General features: G+C 55.8%; 2 protein-coding genes across 4 annotated transcripts; one reads left to right on the forward strand and one right to left on the reverse strand.

Annotated features, from left to right (window-relative positions):
• Window positions 1-13,177, forward strand: Rhbdf1 (rhomboid 5 homolog 1). 3 transcript variants are annotated; one of them, XM_036197850.1, is made up of 19 exons: window positions 1-297; window positions 6,639-6,779; window positions 6,849-6,979; window positions 7,239-7,340; window positions 7,769-7,982; window positions 8,307-8,516; window positions 8,601-8,723; window positions 8,796-8,953; window positions 9,416-9,673; window positions 9,752-9,863; window positions 9,984-10,058; window positions 10,143-10,304; window positions 10,903-11,003; window positions 11,128-11,191; window positions 11,554-11,648; window positions 11,862-11,937; window positions 12,006-12,106; window positions 12,216-12,369; window positions 12,549-13,177. In XM_036197850.1, the coding sequence occupies exons 2-19, from the start codon at window positions 6,663-6,665 to the stop codon at window positions 12,966-12,968; spliced, it is 2,673 nt and encodes an 890-aa protein (XP_036053743.1). In that variant the 5' UTR covers window positions 1-297; window positions 6,639-6,662; the 3' UTR covers window positions 12,969-13,177. The 3 variants fall into 3 exon arrangements, with proteins under 3 accessions (XP_036053743.1, XP_036053745.1, XP_036053744.1); XM_036197852.1 differs by having other exon boundaries at window positions 12,006-12,056; window positions 12,549-12,858; XM_036197851.1 differs by lacking the exon at window positions 7,239-7,340 and having other exon boundaries at window positions 2-297.
• A 730-nt stretch (window positions 13,178-13,907) lies between these two features.
• On the reverse strand, window positions 13,908-17,222 carry Snrnp25 (small nuclear ribonucleoprotein U11/U12 subunit 25). The gene is made up of 5 exons (XM_036197056.1): window positions 16,988-17,222; window positions 15,844-15,934; window positions 15,152-15,257; window positions 14,494-14,568; window positions 13,908-14,201 (listed from the first exon to the last, which is right to left on the reverse strand). Exons 1-5 carry the CDS (start codon window positions 17,027-17,029, stop codon window positions 14,144-14,146), a joined length of 372 nt encoding a protein of 123 aa, XP_036052949.1. The 5' UTR covers window positions 17,030-17,222; the 3' UTR covers window positions 13,908-14,143.
• Between the last annotated feature and the right edge of the window lie 1,577 nt (window positions 17,223-18,799).

Genomic DNA, 18,799 nt, shown 5'->3' on the forward strand with positions numbered 1-18,799 from the left:
CAGCCACCGGCGAGCCCGACTCCCAGCCACAGGTGTCTCTGCGGGACGGCTGGCAGAGCGCAGCCGGCGGTCTTCCCGGAGGAGGCGCCCGGGGCGGGCGGCGCACATTCCTCAGCCCTGAGTCAGGCGGCCGCCCCTCGTCCGGGCCCGCCCCCGGCGCGCACGCCCCTCGGCCCGTGGCATTCCCAGGCGGACGGGCCGGGCCGGCGCGCGGGCGGCGCAGGCAGGGACTAGGCGCGGGCGCCCTCCCGGCCGGCGGCGGCAGCCGGTGCAGACCCCTCCGAGGACCCCGCGGCGGTGAGTGGCGGCCGGGCTCTTGGCGCGGGGCTCAGGGCGGGCCGGTGCAGGGCTTGCGTTCTGGCGCAAGTGTCCGCCGATCGCTGCCAGGAGGTGCGCGGAGTTTTTCCCGAGCGGCTGCGGAGGCGGCGCGGCCCGGATTCCAGCCCGGCGCCCCACAGAAATAGCCCGTGGTCGGATCGGCGCGGCCTGGCGGGCGGGGCAAGCCGGGCACCGGCCCCACCGGGTCCCCGGGGCCGGAGGTCCTCGGGCCGCAGCGGCCCGGAGCGGCGCCTCGGCTGCCAGCCCCCTCCCCCATGCCCTCCTTGCCCCCTGCCCCCCAAGGGTGGCATCTGAAACTCTGCGCAGAGCGCGCGACTTCGGGCCACTGGGTCCGTGTCCTCCCCGCTCACAGGAGGAACAGCAGCAGCTGCGGGCTGGGGAGCTCGGCTGGGCCTGCTCGGCCCGTTTCAGCCCGGTTCGCCACAGCAAACCCGGGAACTGCCTCCAAAGACAGCTCCCGCCCTGTGCAGTGACCCGGAGGGCGAGCCCGAGGCCACAGTCGGGTTCTGGAAGTAGGCCTGGGCGCGGTGGGGTGACCCTAGGTGCTCAGGGATAGGCGAGAGGGCCTGTCTGTCCTGCTGGGAGCATGCTTGTAGAGCTGGGTGGAGAATGGTCAGGGGACTCCCCCTAGACTTTCTTTCCGCTCAGTTTGTCCCGATCAGAGTTCCTGCTCCGTGTGCCTCTTGGGGTAGTGTGTCTGCGTGGGCGGGGCCTGGATCTGGAGGCCCCCAGCTCTGTCCAGGGAAAGCCCCCCCTCCCCACTTCCTGTTGAAGCAGGGAGAAGATTCTAGGATGAAACTGGCTTTTCAGGTTTAGACCAGCTAGAAGCCGGGGCAGTCCCAGGCTAGGTGCTCCCCACCTCCACGGGGCGAGCCTCAGCCCCTTGCCCCCGCCCTTAAGCCTGGAGGATGCTGGGGAAGGGAACTCAGCAGCTGGCTGGTTCCTAAGAGGTTCCAGAGGCTGAGTTCTCTGCTGCCAGGGTCATTCTGGGCAAGCTGGGTCCTTTAGAGATCTGCTAAGAGGGCAAGGCCAGACTGAAGGTACCGGTTCTGGCACCCTCCACAGACCTCCAGGCAGCCTCCATGGCTGGCCAGCTCCTCTGCAGGAGCCCTTCTGGGAAGTCTACTTGGGTGAGCCAGCCTTGGTTCCCTTGGGGAGCTGGTCTAGTGGCTCTGGTTTAGGTCTCCATTTAAAGGACCGTCAGAGCCCTTCCCTCCTCTCACCCTAGCCCCATCCCTCTAAGCTCCTCACGGTACCCGTTTCCGGAATGTGAATATCTCCCTCACCTCACTGTCATAGGACATTCTGCCACAGGATCAGATTCTTGGCCTTCTGACCATTTTTTTGAGTTTGTTGTGTTTAGGGGTGACTCCCTCCTCCCTCACCTGAGGACGGGGTCACCTAGAGAGTCACAGGAGCCTGCCTCAGCCCCAGATGCTCTGCAGCCGCTGGATCCCTCCCAGTTCCCTGGCAGACCTGGCCGAGGTGCTGAACTCCCTTGAGGTCCTGTGACCTCAGACAGTGAATGGCCTCTCTGAGTTAATCTGTAAAATGGACGTGGCTCCTTCCTGCCATGCAGTCAACAGGGTTAGTTAGGATCAGGTCTGAGGCAGGTGTCTTTGGCTTTTGATGACTGAAGCTGTTCTTGCAGGCTCAGTTTACCCTCCCAAAGCCTCTCCAGTCTTGTCCTGCTTCCTGTGGTTCCTGAGAGGGGTTTCTGAGTTGTAGAATGTTGGAGTTTCTGGAGAACTCTGTGCCTCCCTGCTCCATTCAGTGACTCAGCTGGACTGCAGACTGGGACCAGAAGGGTCTGACTTAGTGGGCACTAACCCAGGGTCTGATTTACAGCTAACTTCTTACTCCAAGCCCCTTTATGTCTGAGTGGCTTGGTCAGGTCCCCTTTCCCCAATGAGCCCCAACTGGATCAGGGATTTTGGCTGGCCATCAGAGATCCCTGGGCTATGTGTGCTTTTGAGCTATGGCTGGTGGCTGTCCCCGGGCCTCCCATGTGCTCCACAATCCCTTGTTCTCTTGGGTCCCAGGGCTTCCTGCACCCCTAGGGCCTAGGAGTTTCCCACAGAATCCCTTGTTCTGCTGCCCCGTCTGTGTGTGTGTGCTTCTCTGAGATGCTGGCAGGTGAAGGGGAGGGGAGAAATCTAGTGTGTCCTGGAGATGAGGGAGGACACTGCAGAGGCCTGTCCTGCCCCATGCTGAAACAGGTTTCCTACGTGAAAATGGAGGAGCCAGAGCGGAGGTCACAGAGTTCCTTATGGTTCACAATGGGCCCAGCCAACACTCAATGTGATGCCATTTACAGATGAGACAAAGAGAGGCCGGAGAGCCCCAGTGGCATGTGGTGATGGGCTTAGCACAGAGGCTATAGAAAGCTGGGAGTCCCTCCCCCAGGGGCAGTTTGAGGCCGGATATTAGATCAGAGAGAAGACCAGTTTCAAGTGGGGATGCCAGAGTGTGAGGCAGTTGTAGCCCACACAGAGGATGCAGCTTCACCCAGCTTTGGGCATGTGTCTTGGATGTCTGTGCCTTATGGCTGTACCTTCCTACACTCTACCTTCGCAGGGCACAAATCCTCAGGTCCTTCTCACACCTGTAGCTCCCACCTGCAGCTTTGCTCTCTTGTTTCTTGTTTGAGACAGGGTTTCATGGGGTAGCCTAGCCTGGCTTCAAACTCAGAATCTTCCTTCCTGAGCCGAGTGCTGGCATTATAGGTGTGTAACACCTTACCCAGCTATACCTCAGCTTTGGCTGCCTTCTTCCCACTCAGGCAGCTGTTGACTCAGTTGACACTTATTGAGCACCTACTGTGTGCCAAGCGCTTTCACCAACCCCTTTCAGATGAGGAAGTGGAGGCTTGCCAGGTGTGGTGGTGCACATCTGTAATCTCGGCACTTAGGAGGTGGAGGCAGGAGGAGCATCAGTTCAAGGCAGTCCTCTAACTCCATAGTGAATCTGAGGCCAGAATGGTCTGCATGAGACCCCAGTTCGAAGAGTCAAGAAAAAAGTCCAGGCATGCTCATGCTTGTAAGTGGTGGAGACAGTGGTGGTGTGGGTATAGAGTTTTGGCTCATGTTGCCCTACCTGCCTTCTGGCTTCCTGGCTCTAACTGTTCTGAAGAACAGGGCTAGCCCAAGGGGTCCTAGTTGTCTCACAGCAAGATCGACCCCTATCTCTTCACACCATGTTCACGGACAATCAGTGGATTCTGATGTGTGCCACTTCTGCAGCTCCCTGGTCCACCCTGTCCCTCACCCTCAACTGGAATCTCGCTCGAGCTGCTTAGAGCCCTGACAAGGCTCTGCAGCCTGACCTGACTCCATCCCACCTCCAGCCACTGCCCTTGCCTTCTGACACTTCCCACTTACTCTAGTTCCTTTTGGGCGGCTCCTTATGCTTCTGGGGTGACTCATGGTGTGTGACCCCAGGCAGTCAGCCTCTCTCTCCATGGTTTCCCACTGCACTGAGGCCAGGAGAGGAGAGAGAAAGGGCTGTCAGGAAACAAGAGCCCACTGTGTGCCTGGGGGAGATCTAGACACTGAGCCACTGTGGGCCGGCAGTGTGCTGCTCCTTGGCCTAGACTCTTTGTCTGGCCTGGTATGCCCCTCCCCCAGGCCTTGTGAATCCCACTAGCTTGAGGCCCTGTTAGGAAGAGAGCATCGGGTGGGGCAAGTTTGGAACACAGTACTAGGGCAGGGTGGGCGTCCTTTGCCCAAACTGCAGGCCTAGAGTTGTGTGTGTGTGGTTCTCTTGTGTTTCCCTTCTCTGCAGCATGGGAGGTTTGTAGAAGGGGACCCCGGGAGACCCAGATGTTCGGGCAGAAGCTAGTTGTTGGCTCAGGCTCCCAGTGCCGGGTCACAGGCCTCTCAGCTCGTGCTTTTCCCATTCACACTCACCCAGGCTGCTCAGCTGTTGTCTCCAGGCCCTGCTGAAGGGTCATGACGCTCCTACCAGAGCCCCACAGCCCAACTCAGGAGAACTGGTGCTTGCCACCCTGTGGACAGCACCAGTGGACAGACAGTCCTGGAGGCCAGCAGAAAGCGTGCTGCAGGACTGGCTGCGATACAGGAGAAAGGGGGGGGAAGACAGTCTTTGATCAGGGAGGTGGAGCTGTGGAGATTAGTAGCTGTTGGAAATGGCAGCTTGTGTTCCTGAGAAGAGCACCAGTTCAATGCCATGTAGAAGTGCTGGGCACAGGTACCCAGCTTGTTGGGAAGGCCAGTCGCCAGCACTCTGCATTCTCTGTGGTTCTGGGACCACTCCTGATCGTGTTCCTTTCTGGAGCTCCTGAGTGGCAGCTCAGATGGACCAGAGGCAGGACACGTGAGGTATCTTCCATCCTGTCTGGACCTGTCCCATACCCAGTGGGCCTCACAGGGCCCAGTGAGCCTTGGGGTTCACCGTCTTCCAGGCCTCCTTTTCCTTGATTGTTTATAATGAGAATGGAGCCTCTATCTCCTCCAGACATGGAGAGGGAGGGCCCTGAATTGAAGCATCAGCAGGTGGGTTACACAGGTCTGTTCAGGTCCTAGATTAGAAGGTCTAGGATTTTGTGTCTTCTGCCCTCTGAGGCCTACCTCAGGGAGCCCTTGCCTGCGTCCTCAGCCTTGAGGCCTACCTCAGGGAGCCCTACCCTGCGTCCTCAGCCTGCTTTCCTCTTCGCTTTCCAGACTTGTGAGGCCCATCACTTGGAGCAGGGTCGGGTGTATATCTGCTGTGATTGTCCTTGTAAAGGGGGAACTGAGTCCCACAGAGGTCAAGACTTGCCCGACAGTCTTGAGCTGGGCCTTTCTGCACTGGCTGGAACTTGGCTGACCTCAAAAACACAGATATCTGCCTGTTTCTGCCTCCCAAGTGCTAAGATTAAGGATGTGCAACAGTATGCCTGGCTCAAATAGATAGAACATTTTGAGACAGGGTCTCACTATGTAGCCCTGGCTGTCCTGGAAAACTCACTGTATAGACCAGGCTAGCCTTGAACTCACAGAGGCCTGCCTCTGCCTCCCAAGGGCTGGGATTAAAGGCATGCAACACACACACACACACACACACACGCACGCAGGCACGCACGCACGCACGCGCACACACACACACGCACGCGCACACACACACACGCACGCAGGCACGCACACGCACGCGCACACAGACTGAAAGGACAACTTTGTGAATTCATTTTCCCCCTTTTTTTGTGGTTTCTAGGGATTGAACTCAGGCTTGAACACCAAGCACTTTCCCCTTCTGAGCTATCTGGCCCACTTGTGTGATAGTTTAGGGCCTTAGGTATTTAGTTTTCCCCAACCTGTCCCTGCCTAGCAACTTCATGGCCTTTTTTGGCAATTGGCGCCACCTTGTGGTCATTCTTGGTAGTTTCTGCTCCAAGGTATTTTTGTTTTGTTTTTAGACGTGGTCTCACTGTGTACCCCTGGCATCTGCCTTTGTCTCCTTAGTACTGGAATTACCTGCTCTAAGGGATTTCTCTTTCTAAAGTCCTTTGGACACAGGAGTCTGGTGCCCTGGCTATTGCTCTGAAGCCCCAGGAAGTCATCTTTCTCTAAATGTGGGGAGTCTTCTGTGGAATTTATTGATCACAAATCCCCACAAGTGTGGGAGTGGAGGTCATGGTGGTTAAGATGGCCTGGGACAGATGGGCTAGTGCCCTGTGCTCCTAGACTTTGTCCTGCTGCTCCTGTGTGTGCACAACCCTACATGCTATCTGTGTGGTTTCCAACTTCTTCCAGCTGCTGGGGAATTGTCACTACCCACTGCCAAGCACCTGTAATCTGCTTTCTGCCCACACGCAGAGCACTTCCTTATTTATAAGGCTACTGTTACGTAGGTTTTAAGTTCAAGAGGGTGGAAGCCTCTACCAGTGTGTGCCAAGCATCTCGTCTTGCTCATAGTAGGCGCATGTAGTGTTGTTCTACGGATTTCTCTCTCTCTCTCTCTCTCTCTCTCTCTCTCTCTCTCTCTCTCTCTCTCTCTTGTTACACAGCCCTGTCTGTCCTGGAACTCACTTTGTAGCCCAGGCTGGCCTTGAACTCACAGAGATCCACCTGCCTCTGCCTCCTTGAGTGCTGGGATTAAAGGTGTGCACCACCACCACCCAGCTGTCCTGTGGATTTCTATTGTGGGGACCTGTCTATGGTGAGATCAGGCACAGAGTATGCCAGCACATGGCAGGAGCTGTGAGCACCTCTGTTGGGCTGGCACTGCTTCTTCTAGGTTTGGGTCCATGGTGTCCTTGGAGACTTGCCAGGGTGTCACTCAACATAACCCTCCGTCCCCAGGCCTGTCTCACCGCATCCGGAACCATGAGTGAGGCCCGAAGGGACAGTACTAGCAGTCTGCAACGCAAGAAGCCCCCATGGCTCAAGTTAGACATCCCAGCTGTGGTGCCCCCAGCAGCAGAAGAGCCCAGCTTCCTGCAGGTAGGTTCTGGCCACCAGGGGCTGGGGGAACTCCCTGGCCAGGCTCCTCACCATACCCCTGTCGTCTAGCCCCTGCGACGGCAGGCTTTCTTGCGGAGTGTGAGTATGCCAGCGGAGACAGCCCGTGTCCCATCACCACACCACGAGCCTCGGAGGATGGTGCTACAGCGTCAGACATCCATCACACAGACCATCCGCAGGTACCGCACCATCCTGGCTGTTCCATAGGCTGGGGCTAGGGCGGGGGTCTGGGGGTGGGCATACAGAATCCCCTTTAGGTACTGGGGATGGTAATGGGGCAAAGATGACTTCCCTCTCAGCTTCCTCCTCCATCTCAATCCCAGCAACACTGCATCATCCTCCTGTTCTGGGGACCTATGGCTGGCACTCAACCCGCCACTCTGTTCCCTGGGCATGCACCCTCCTTTCTCCCCACCCTAATGCCCTGGCCCCTCACAGACAGGTACGCTTTGGGCGTGTCCACACTCTGCCTCTTCTGGGGCCCCGGGCTGCTTGCAAGGCCCTCCCACAGCGCCAGTCTCTCTCTTGGTCCTTGCTCAGGTACCTCATGCAGGTCTTGAGTGTGTTGGTGATTTCTGGCACGTGCATGTTATGTAGCCTCTTGGAGCTGTTGGAGTGCTTGACTTGACATTCCCTGGTTGTTCATGGCAGGGTCTGGCTGTGTTTTTGATTTGCATGTCCAAAGACCATGACCACCCTACAGCTCCTGTGGCTGAGTGCTGTAGTGCCCTGGGGTGGTGGTGGCTGCCTGAGGTTTCTCTCTGGATTCAGGGTTTGGTGAGGGCCTATGGGAACTTTCTGCTGACAGGCATGCAGAAGGCTGTAGTGGAACTTGGGGTGGCCAGAGTTGGAACTGCCTTGTCCTTATAGTTAGATGTTGCCAACTAGACCCGGTCCTTTGAGGCTCCCTGCCTGGGGTAGGGGGACAGGAGACATGGCTTCCCTTTGCTGAGTCCTTCCCATGCCAGGGGGACAGCAGACTGGTTTGGAGTGAGCAAGGACAGCGACAGCACCCAGAAGTGGCAGCGGAAGAGCATCCGTCACTGCAGCCAGCGATATGGGAAGCTAAAGCCACAGGTCATTCGGGAACTGGACCTGCCCAGCCAGGACAACGTGTCGATGACCAGCACCGAGACGCCACCTCCACTCTATGTGGGGCCATGCCAGCTGGGCATGCAGAAGGTGTGGTGCCTCCTCCTGCTGCCGCCTCATTCTGCTCCTCTAGGTGGTGGGGTTAGGGCTGGGGGAGAGAGTATTCCTCCGAGCCTGTGGCTGGGAAAGCAGCCACAGTGTCTTAGAAAGGCTCCTGAGATAGTCCCAGAGAGGGAGTCTAGGAGGAAAAGCCGTAAGGCTGTACCAGTTCAGATTCAGGATAGCAAACGTCAAGGGAGAGGAACCTCTCTAGGTGTCGTGGACGAGAGTGAGGCTTAGCGTATAGGGAGCATTTATGCTTTCCGTGGAAGGCTTGCCTGGGTCTGTATACTGATCTAGCATCTTCTCCACCAGATCATAGACCCTCTGGCCCGCGGCCGGGCCTTCCGCATGGCCGACGACACTGCTGATGGCCTGAGTGCCCCCCACACGCCTGTCACACCGGGTGCTGCCTCCCTCTGCTCCTTCTCCAGCTCCCGCTCAGGTTTTAATCGGCTCCCTCGGCGGCGCAAACGGGAATCAGTGGCCAAGATGAGCTTCCGGGCTGCTGCCGCACTGGTGAAGGCAGGTGTAGGGGGCCGGGCCTGGAAGTGTGGGAGCTGGGCCTGCTTCCACTGCCAGGTCCTAAGGTCACCTCCTTGTCCTCAGGGTCGGTCTATTCGGGACGGCACGTTACGACGGGGGCAGCGCCGAAGCTTCACGCCTGCCAGCTTCCTGGAGGAAGACATGGTGGACTTCCCTGATGAGTTGGATACGTCTTTCTTCGCCCGGGTAAGAAGAGCCTGGGGTGTCGCCCCATCTCCTCTGTCTCTGGATCCACCCTGACCTCACATATTTGCTCAGGAAGGTGTCCTCCATGAGGAGCTGTCCACATACCCAGATGAGGTGTTTGAGTCCCCATCAGAGGCGGCACTCAAGGACTGGGACAAAGCCCCAGAGCAGGCTGACCTCACGGGTGGGGCCCTGGACCGCAGTGAGCTTGAGCGAAGCCACTTGATGCTGTGAGTACAGGCAGTGGGGGAGGGGTCAGAGGGAGAGTCTGCCTCCTTGGGAGCAGCTGGGCCCTTGGGGGCCATGCTGCGGTAGTCATAGCTTGGACTGACCAGGGAACTGGGACTCTAGCCTGACCACTGTGGGTATGAGGACCCAGGGGCAGGCACAACACTAGACTTCGATGCCCAGCTACAGAAATTGCAGAGCCCAGGGGCTAGAGTCTAGATGAGAGGAAGATCATGGCCTAGTTAACACTGTTGAGATATACAGCCTCAGTCTTGAGGCTCCCCATTCCCTCCAAGCTCCAAGCTGTCAGGAGCTTACTGGTAAGGAGGAGAAGGAAGAGAGGTGACTTGCTGGGGGTCTCCACCCCTGGGAGGGCAGCAGAGACCCGGAGCAGTGCTCTGGTGCTGCCAGAGGGAAGGCAGTTGTAGGTTCTGAGCAGGAAGTGAACGTGCTGCTCCCTCCAGGCCCCTGGAGCGAGGCTGGCGGAAGCAGAAGGAAGGTAGCACGTTAGCCCCGCAGCCCAAGGTGCGGCTTCGCCAGGAGGTGGTCAGTGCGGCCGGACCCAGGAGGGGTCAGCGCATCGCTGTGCCAGTACGCAAGCTCTTCGCCCGGGAAAAGCGGCCCTATGGTTTGGGGATGGTGGGAAGGCTCACCAACCGCACCTACCGGAAACGTATTGATAGCTATGTCAAGCGGCAGATCGAGGACATGGACGACCATAGGTAGGCTGTGTTGGGATTGAGGCTGGGCTGAGGTTAGGAAGCCAAGGCATGGATGTTCCTGACACCTCTGTCTCACAGGCCCTTCTTCACTTACTGGCTTACCTTCGTGCACTCACTGGTCACCATTCTGGCTGTGTGCATCTATGGTATTGCGCCTGTGGGCTTCTCGCAGCATGAGACAGTAGACTCGGTGAGCCCAGCAACTCTCCCTGCACCCAGATAACTGGAGTCCAGGCTCTGGACTCTTTGGCCCGGCTCTGGGAGGATGGAGGCCTCCAGATTTGATCTGATCTCACTCCCTACCTTCCAGGTACTTCGGAAACGGGGCGTCTATGAGAATGTCAAATACGTTCAGCAGGAGAACTTCTGGATTGGCCCCAGCTCGGTGAGGACAAGGCTGGAGGAGGAGCTTGGAGGTGTCCCATCAGTTCTAGGCATGAGGCCACAGCTGCTGTCTCCCTCTTCACAGGAGGCCCTCATTCACCTGGGTGCCAAGTTTTCACCCTGCATGCGCCAGGACCCACAGGTGCATAGCTTCATCCTTGCTGCCCGAGAGCGCGAAAAGCACTCAGCTTGCTGTGTACGCAACGACCGGTCTGGCTGTGTGCAGACTTCCAAGGAGGAGTGCTCGGTGGGTCCCCTGCGCCCCGCTCTGTCTGCGCTGTTCACGCTTATCTTCAGATTTAGGCGTCACGGAGTTCTTTACTCTGGCTTTTGTCAGTGTGGTACCTCCCCAGACCCCTCATTCTCGCACCTCCCTCTCAGGCCCTGTGGAAGACGGTCATTTGACTTTAGTTTGGTCTTGGTTTGGGCCTGCTCTTTCAGCACCCATTTGGCGTTATATCTTGGATACTGCCTTATTGGATGGTGCATGCCCAAAAGCGCAGTAGTTAGGAAGCTGAAGGAGGAGGATGGCTAAGTTCCAGGCCAGCCTGGGCTACACTCCATGGTCTCAAAAGGAAAGAATAATACAAAAGACTCGTGCAAACTGTGGTACCATAGCTGATGCCATTTCCCTACTTGAGGATAGAGGCTGTCTCTGTGCCTCTACTGTGCCATTTGGGCACCTTGTGATACACCCCCGTGTGTTTCTGGGGTTTTAACCTAACAGCTGTGTGGAGGCAGGAGGCACTCATGAGGCCTTGCCTTTGATTTCGACTGAGCCAGCACATTGCTCTGAACTGGGCAGAGCGTGGGATCTGACTAGGGCTGACCCTGTGTCCCCACAGTCCACACTGGCAGTATGGGTGAAGTGGCCCATTCATCCCAGTGCTCCAGACCTCGCAGGCAACAAGAGGCAGTTTGGTTCTGTCTGCCACCAGGACCCCAGGTGAGCATATTGACTACCCTCTAAAAGGCTTTGGTATGTGTGAGGGGTGTGGAAGATTCCTTGTTTGGGGCAGAAGGGTGACATTACCATGGGACAATGGCTCTAACCATGTGGGCCCATGCAGGGTGTGTGACGAGCCTTCTTCTGAGGATCCCCACGAGTGGCCAGAAGATATCACCAAGTGGCCGGTGAGCTGGGTCTCACACTTGTGGAGTGGGGGAGGCCACACCCTACCCTCAACGGTGCTGCAGACTCTCACTGCTGGGTCACCCACATCTTCCGCATTGCCCTAGCTTTTGCCCAGCCTGTCCGACAGGGCTTGCCTCTGCGAGCAAGGAGTCAGAGCAAGAGAGTGGCGTGAGGACTTGAGAGGCCAAAAAGCATGATTCTAGTGTGCAGGTGGCTCAGCTCAGGCTTTGGGTGTTACCTGCTTGAATCAAGGGAGGCCTGGTTTCCGAGTCTTGTCTTTGTCTCGGTCTCCAATAAGGGTATTAGGCCAGAGTTGGGTGTGTGTGGTAATGACCCCGACCCACTTGTTTTTCTTTCTTAGATCTGCACCAAAAACAGTGCCGGGAACCACACTAACCACCCTCACATGGACTGTGTCATAACAGGCCGGCCCTGCTGCATTGGCACCAAAGGCAGGTGGGTGCTCACGCACAGCTGGCTTGGGGCAGCACTTTTCTCCCTCACTAAAGCCTGAATAACCTGATTCCAGTGTCAGGGAGTAAGACTGGGCCAGTGAAGGTGGGTGGGGCTGAAATCTCACGGGGTAGATTGGACAGGAGGTACCTGTAGACCTCAGCAGCCTCCATCTACAAGGCTGGGCACCCTCCAAACCCTGGCATGACCCTCTAGGTGTGAGATCACCTCCCGGGAGTACTGTGACTTCATGAGGGGCTACTTCCATGAGGAGGCCACACTCTGCTCGCAGGTAGGCTTTGAGGGCATGCCCCTCTTTGCCCCCGGCCACTGTGGAGGCTGACTGGCCACTTTGCGCAGGTGCACTGCATGGATGACGTCTGTGGCCTCCTGCCTTTCCTCAATCCCGAGGTGCCTGACCAGTTCTACCGCCTGTGGCTGTCCCTCTTCCTGCACGCTGGGCAAGTGGGACTGGGGCCTGGGGGTGGGGGTGGCCTCATTCCCCACGAGAGGCGGGCTAGAGGTGAAAGAGCAGTCACCTTCCCGCTGAGTGCCCCTCACTGCCCACAGGATCCTGCACTGTTTGGTATCCGTCTGCTTCCAGATGACAGTCCTGCGGGACCTGGAAAAGCTGGCAGGCTGGCACCGCATAGCCATCATTTACCTGCTGAGTGGTGTCACGGGCAACCTAGCCAGTGCCATCTTCCTGCCATACCGAGCAGAAGTAAGGTGGCTTCCCGGGGTGGGGCCCCTCTATGTGTGCCTGTGGCTGGCGTGACCCCATCTGTGTTGAGATCAAGTATGCTCTGAGAGGCGGGAGGGGAAGATGAGGGCCTGAGCTTCGGGAAGGGGAGGTAGATGCTGCTGCCCCACTAGCTCACAGCTTCCGACCCCCGACACCAGGTAGGTCCAGCCGGCTCGCAGTTTGGTATCTTGGCCTGCCTCTTTGTGGAGTTGTTCCAGAGCTGGCAGATCCTGGCTCGACCCTGGCGTGCCTTCTTCAAGCTCTTAGCCCTGGTGCTCTTCCTCTTTGCCTTCGGGCTGCTGCCCTGGATCGACAACTTCGCCCACATCTCAGGCTTCATCAGTGGCCTCTTCCTTTCCTTTGCCTTCTTGCCTTACATCAGCTTTGGCAAGTTTGACCTGTACCGCAAGCGGTGCCAGATCATCGTCTTCCAGGCAGTCTTCCTGGGCCTGCTGGCCGGCCTGGTGGTACTCTTCTACTTCTACCCGGTCCGCTGTGAATGGTGCGAGTTTCTCACTTGCATCCCTTTCACGGACAAGTTCTGCGAGAAGTACGAGCTGGATGCTCAGCTCCACTGAAGCAGCTGTGGGCACCACGCCTCCCAGGGCTGAACAGATGGTGCTCCCTGAACACTGACCTCTTGTGCCTTGCTCGTCCCTGTTGAACCCCTATACTGCTGGACATTTATTTACATGAGTTCCCATGATAACCTTCTAACTAGACCCCCGACGACCACTTCAGGTGGCCAATAAATGAACTGGGAGCGTTTTAGCTGCCACTAACTTAACCAGAGCTGTTGCCTTTCCTGATTTCTGGCTGGGGCTGTGGGGAGAGGCCACGAAGACCTTGGACATACAATGCCCGGTGTCAGTGGATCTCAACCTGTGGGTTGTGACCCCTCTGTCAAACCTCCATCTCCAAAAATATTTACATTACAACTCATAACAGTAGCAAAATTACAGTTTTGAAGTAGCAATGAAAATAATTTTATGGTTGGGGGTCACCACAGCATGAGGAGCTGTATTAAAGGGTCGCAGCATTAAGGTTGAGAACCACTGCCCTAAGTCAGAGACATGACTGGCTGTCACCTCTCTCTGAAGTTTTGTAGTGGGGCTAGTGGCCAGTATTGCGACATGGACCTGGGGGACCTGGTGCTGCTCTATCTCCGCAGTAGGGAGTACCTTCCCACCCCTGTAACTCATTCCTCACTATGCTGTCTCTTTCCACTGAGCCTGGAAGAAACATGGCTATAAGGAACCTGTAGGTGGAGGCCTGAGGCCCCCCCCCCCCATCACCTGCTAGGTCCTACCTAGGCCCTGGGATGCAGGCTCCTGTTTCCCCACAGCAGAGACAGCTCAGCTTGTAGTATTCCATGCTGGGAGGCCATGGCAAGAGAGCTAAGCAGTGCGGTCCCAGGGCTTAGGTGTGGCCTCTGAGACCAGTGTCTGCCCTCACTTCCCTCTGGTATGGGACAGATCAACCTCACCCACATGGAATGGCTTTCTGATTTCTCCAGATACAAAGCAAACAGGTTTATTCTGGAGGCCAGCCCCACCATCATGTAGGCTCTGCAGGCTGAGTTCACAGGAAAAGTGAGGGACAGAGGAACTTTCCATGTTCCGAGGGCTTCAGGGCTCACGTTGACAGCTCCGTCCAGGGCAACCCAGGGATGCAGCTACCTCAACACCCTTTCCTGTGAGGACAAGGGGAGGGGCCAGCTTGCTGGGAAAGGTTAGATCGTTCTGTCTGGGTGTCACTTTTGCCTAAGCTTTTTGATAAAGGAAACCTCGTCTCGATTCCGGATACCGTAACTGAAAAAGAGAAAGGTACAGTGCCTGATGTACAGAAGGATCACCTGGGTTCAAGAGGGGTCAGGAGCAATCAGATAAGGCTTCCCATCACCTTCCTCATCCTCCATACCCCGTTTCCTTCTGCTGGGAGAAGAGCGGGCTTGTTTCTCCACCCTGCGTTAAGGGGGAGGCCCCAAGGAAATGCCCACAGGACAGTCAGTCCAGCCAGGGACCTTCCTGTCACAGCCCCTTGGTGGAGCACAGGGCACCGATGGATCACAGACCCACAGCTCAGGAGGTAGACTAGACTTACTCTCTGAGCTTCTTCCTGTCCTCTGTGAGCTTCTCCCCAGCTGAGGTCAGATGGTATGTCCGCCACACGTACGACCTGCAAGGAAGGGACTTAAGTGATACACAAGCTATCCCCAGGAGGGTGAGCTGAGCAGCTGAGATGGTAGAGGCTTGCTGCACACAGCCTATGGCCCCCAGGACAGATATATTCCCTTTTTGGACGTTTTCCCTACATGATGTATATGGTAGGCCCGAGGCAGTGGTGGGAGGTACCGAACACATCTTGCTAATGAAATAGGTGATACACAGAGAGTCAGATAACAAGACACTTGATCAGTAGGAGGGAGCAGCACCTTGGTGAGGAGGGAAGGGGGCCACTGACAGGTATGCCGTCTATAACTAGGGAGACACTCCAGTGTCAGATGTCTCCAAATGAAGATATCCAGCTGTGTGGGTAGGGGGACATCAGTGAGAGGGTATGTTTAGAAAGGACAACTAGGGCAGGACCTTCAGGCACAGAATTACCCAACCTGAAAGCTCTCATGACACAGGACTGTCTCAGCATCACTACTTGGTAGTAGAGCATTGGTGGTGTACACAAGAGGAGCCGGAAGTCGTCTCCTCAAGTGCCCTACACAACCCCAGGAATGATACAGAGAAGGCACTTTTGCCTCACTCACCAGCTGATGTGCTGAATGCCTCCTTCGCGCTCCTGCTTGAGCTGCATGTATCTCTGGATAGCCTTCTTCAGGTCCAGGACCGTGGCATTCTGTACGACGACCACAGCTGTAACCATGGACACATATGGGAGAAGAGCCATGTGGGAATCCACACACAAAGCCCCAGGCAATGGGAGAGAAACCCAGGGCTCTGCTCTGTTGGGCAGGGTGGCTGTGTGGCTGTCCCAACACACCCAGGCATGGTCCGAGCTTTTCAGACTAGCTCTGCTAGCACCTTGCTGCTGTGGAAGCTCAGGCTCAAAGAGAGAAGGGCGGTTGTGGTCTGAATGACAGTGGCCCCCCCACAGGCTCATATATTTGAATGTTTGGTTCTCAGTGGAGTGGTTTGGGAACATCTGGTGTGGCCTTGTTGGAGGGGGTGTGTTACAGGGGGTGAGCTTTGAGGTTTCAGAAGCCCACACCATTGCAGTTAGGTCTGTCTCATGCCTGTGGATCAGAATGTAAGCTCTCAGTTACTGCTCCAGGACTGCCTGCCTGCCTGCCTGCCTGCTACCACACTCCCTGCCATGATGGTCATGGACTCTAGCCCTCTGGAACATGGAGTCTAGCCCCCACAAACATTTTCTTCTATATGTCGCCTTGATCACGCTGTCTCTACAGCAAGAGAAAGTAGCTAAGACAGTGGTACTTACGCATTACCTCTCCATCCATCTTGCACACTCGGACTGTCATTGCTTGGCCATATTCCAGTGCGATCTGAGAGTTGACCTCTTCTAAAGTGACCTAGGAAAGACCAAAGGGAGGTGGAGATGCTGACCCAACACCCACACAACAACGAGAACCAAGCTGACAGTGCCCCCAAGTGGTGCCCTGTATTACGAAGGGCAAAGATACAGGGTTCTCGCCTACTATGAGTTAGGATTTTCTATAAGTCCCCCAAGGGAGCATAAGAACAGGATGGAGACGGAGCTGCACAAGGGAAGAGCATCGGGCCTAACAATTCTGAGAGCCTCTATCAAGGGCCTCAAGCCTGGTGCCTCAGGACTAGGTTGAGGCAGGACAGGGGTGCAAAATTTACCAGCTACCAAAAAACAGTGATGACAAAATACATATTGATTGTTTGTTTATTTTGAGGCAGGGACTCACTATGTTAGTTACCCTGGCTGGTCTGGAGCTCTAAGGGGGTCAGGCAGGCCTTGAACTTATACAGATCCGCCTGCCTCCGCCTCCAAAACGCTGGAACTAAAGGTGTACGCTACCACTACCTGGTGACACAAGAGATTTTTTGTTGTTGTTGTTGTTGTTTTCGAGACAGGGTTTCCCTGTGTAGCTTTGCGCCTTTCCTGGAACTCACTTGGTAGCCCAGGCTGGCCTCGAACTCACAGAGATCCGCCTGGCTCTGCCTCCCGAGTGCTGGGATTAAAGGCGTGCGCCACCACCGCCCGGCCGAAGAGATGTTTTAATAAGACACGGAGGGAAGTACAAGTTGAGAAAGTGGTGTAACTCCGTGGTAGAGCACTTGTTTAGCATTCGAAAGCCTCCGAGTGTGATCCCCAGTTCTGTGCGCACACAGACGTTAAACACCCTTGACTGGCAAGGTTAAAAAATACATTAGAGAATTACTATGCCCACGCATACTGATGCTTGAGGCAAATGGAAAAGGCCGGTCACAATGCTCGTGAGTTAAAATCTTAGTGTTTGTTTAATCCTAACTTCTCACGCCTTTGAGGGAGTGTTTTGGGGCCCCTCACCCCAAACTTTCCGCTTATGCGCAGAAGTGTCTTTCGCTGGTGGGACCACCGGTGCCCACCCACACCCCAGAGCCCTGTGGCACACCTGGATCGGAAGGTCGCAGAGCAGCGGGTCTTGCACCACCATGGCGAGACCTTCTTGGAACACGTCCACGGCTTCGGAATGCGGCAGTGCCTCCTCATCATCCTCATCGTCCTCAGGCACTTCCGGCCGATCCGCAGGCTCCGGGTCCTCCAGGGCTGCCAGCTACCGGGGGAGCCTCTTGCTTTTCGGTCGCTTCTCCAGCCCACTCTGCCTTCCGGCGCGTGCGCAGTGGTTGCGCCACGCCCCTGGCGAGGCAGCTCGGTCATTGGTGCACTCTGTGGCTTCAGTGACCAATGAGACGTGCGAGAGCGCTGGGGTGGCTGGGAGCTTGCAGACCGCAGTCTATTGGCCGGGTAGGACGGGTCTGGTGCGGGTGCGGGTGGCGCCGGAGCTGTACGCAGTTCTTCGGGTCTGCAATTGTAGAACTCTGTCGGGTCCTGTGTGGTCGAGCTGCAGTCAGACTGCCCTTCTACCTGGGCTGGTCGTCAGGGAGGGTCAGCATTGATTGCCACTGCTTCACCCAAAACACCCGTCCCCCAAGTCCCCCAAGCACAGCGTCACTCACAAAGATGGGTGCCTCCTGCTGCTCGGGGCCAGCCTTTGCTACCCGAGCGCCTCTGCCCTAGCCAGGTCTCAGTCACTCAGGGATTCCTCCTCAGGCTCCATTCCAAAAAGTGGCCAGAAAGGTCCACTTAAAAGCTAGCGAGAGGGGCTGGCGAGATGGCTCAGCGGTTAAGAGCACTGGCTGCTCTCCTAGAGGACCTGGGTTCAATTCCCAGCACTTACATGGCAGCTCACGACTGTCTGTAACTCTAGAGCTCTGACACTGTCACACAAATGCGAGCATGCAAGCAAAACACCAGTATAATAAACAGATAATTTAAAAAAAAAAAAAAAAGGCCAGGCGGCGGTGGTAGCACACGCCTTTAATCCCAGCACTCGGGAGGAGAACCAGTTGGTTCTCTGTGAGTTCGAGGCCAGCCTGGTGTACAGGGAGAGTTCCAGGACAGTCAGGGCTGTTAGACAGAAAAACTCGGTCTTGAAAAACCAAACACAAACAAAGAAGCACAATTTCTTTCCCGTCTTTGACAGTTTCGTTTCAGCCTCTCAAGCACATGCTGTTTCAGCATTTTAGCTTTATTAGTTGTCTTTATCATCAGAAAGGGAAAACCAGATCTTGAAATGAATGGCCTCTTTTCTTTCCCATGTTTTCCTTCCTATACCACCATAATTTTCGTGTCCTTCTATCTGTATCTGCCTCATATCTGTATCTGTATCTGATAAGTTCACATCAACACACAATTGTGAAGCAGCATCGTATCAGTTACTAAGTCTTGTGAATATTTATTATTATATATGCCTTTTGGGATACTGAAAGCATTAAAGAGACTCTGACCTACTTTGAGGGAAGGATAGTGTGTTTGTGGTTGTCCTGGGATAGTTACATGAGGCAGAATTATGAACTTGTCTTCCCTTGGAAATTAAGCGTGATGTAAGGATATGTGTTTGGGTGTCGAGTTGACAAGGGTGGACTTGTAATGATTAATATTGATTGTCAACAGGACAGAGACTCACCTGTGAGGCAAGTCTGGTTTATCTGTGAGGTATTTAGATTAGGTCAATGTTTGGGCATGCCTGTGGTGAATTTTCACGAGTCTGACGCCTTAACTACTCGGCCATTTTGGTTTCTGGGATTTTCTCGGTTACATTAATTGAAATGGGAAGACTCACCTGGAATGTGAGTCACACCTTCTGGTGGCAGCTTAGACATTGATATAAAGTGGTCTGAGGGCAAAGGTTTTGCTTTTTGCC

Source organism: Onychomys torridus, chromosome 8, assembly GCF_903995425.1.
Source record: "Onychomys torridus chromosome 8, mOncTor1.1, whole genome shotgun sequence".
Taxonomy (NCBI): Eukaryota; Metazoa; Chordata; class Mammalia; order Rodentia; family Cricetidae; genus Onychomys; species Onychomys torridus.

Bases quoted from the DNA above. Each gene is read 5' to 3' on its own strand.
- Rhbdf1 (XM_036197850.1), top strand. From the start codon at position 6,663: ATGAGTGAGGCCCGAAGGGACAGTACTAGCAGTCTGCAACGCAAGAAG. The intron at 8,954-9,415 runs GTGAGTACAGGC...TGCTCCCTCCAG, and splicing joins GAGCGAAGCCACTTGATGCT to GCCCCTGGAGCGAGGCTGGC. The intron at 10,305-10,902 runs GTGGGTCCCCTG...GTGTCCCCACAG, and splicing joins CTTCCAAGGAGGAGTGCTCG to TCCACACTGGCAGTATGGGT.
- Snrnp25 (XM_036197056.1), bottom strand. From the start codon at position 17,029: ATGGTGGTGCAAGACCCGCTGCTCTGCGACCTTCCGATCCAG. The intron at 15,258-15,843 runs GTAAGTACCACT...CCATGGTTACAG, and splicing joins GATGGATGGAGAGGTAATGC to CTGTGGTCGTCGTACAGAAT. The intron at 14,569-15,151 runs GTGAGTGAGGCA...CCTTCCTTGCAG, and splicing joins GGCATTCAGCACATCAGCTG to GTCGTACGTGTGGCGGACAT.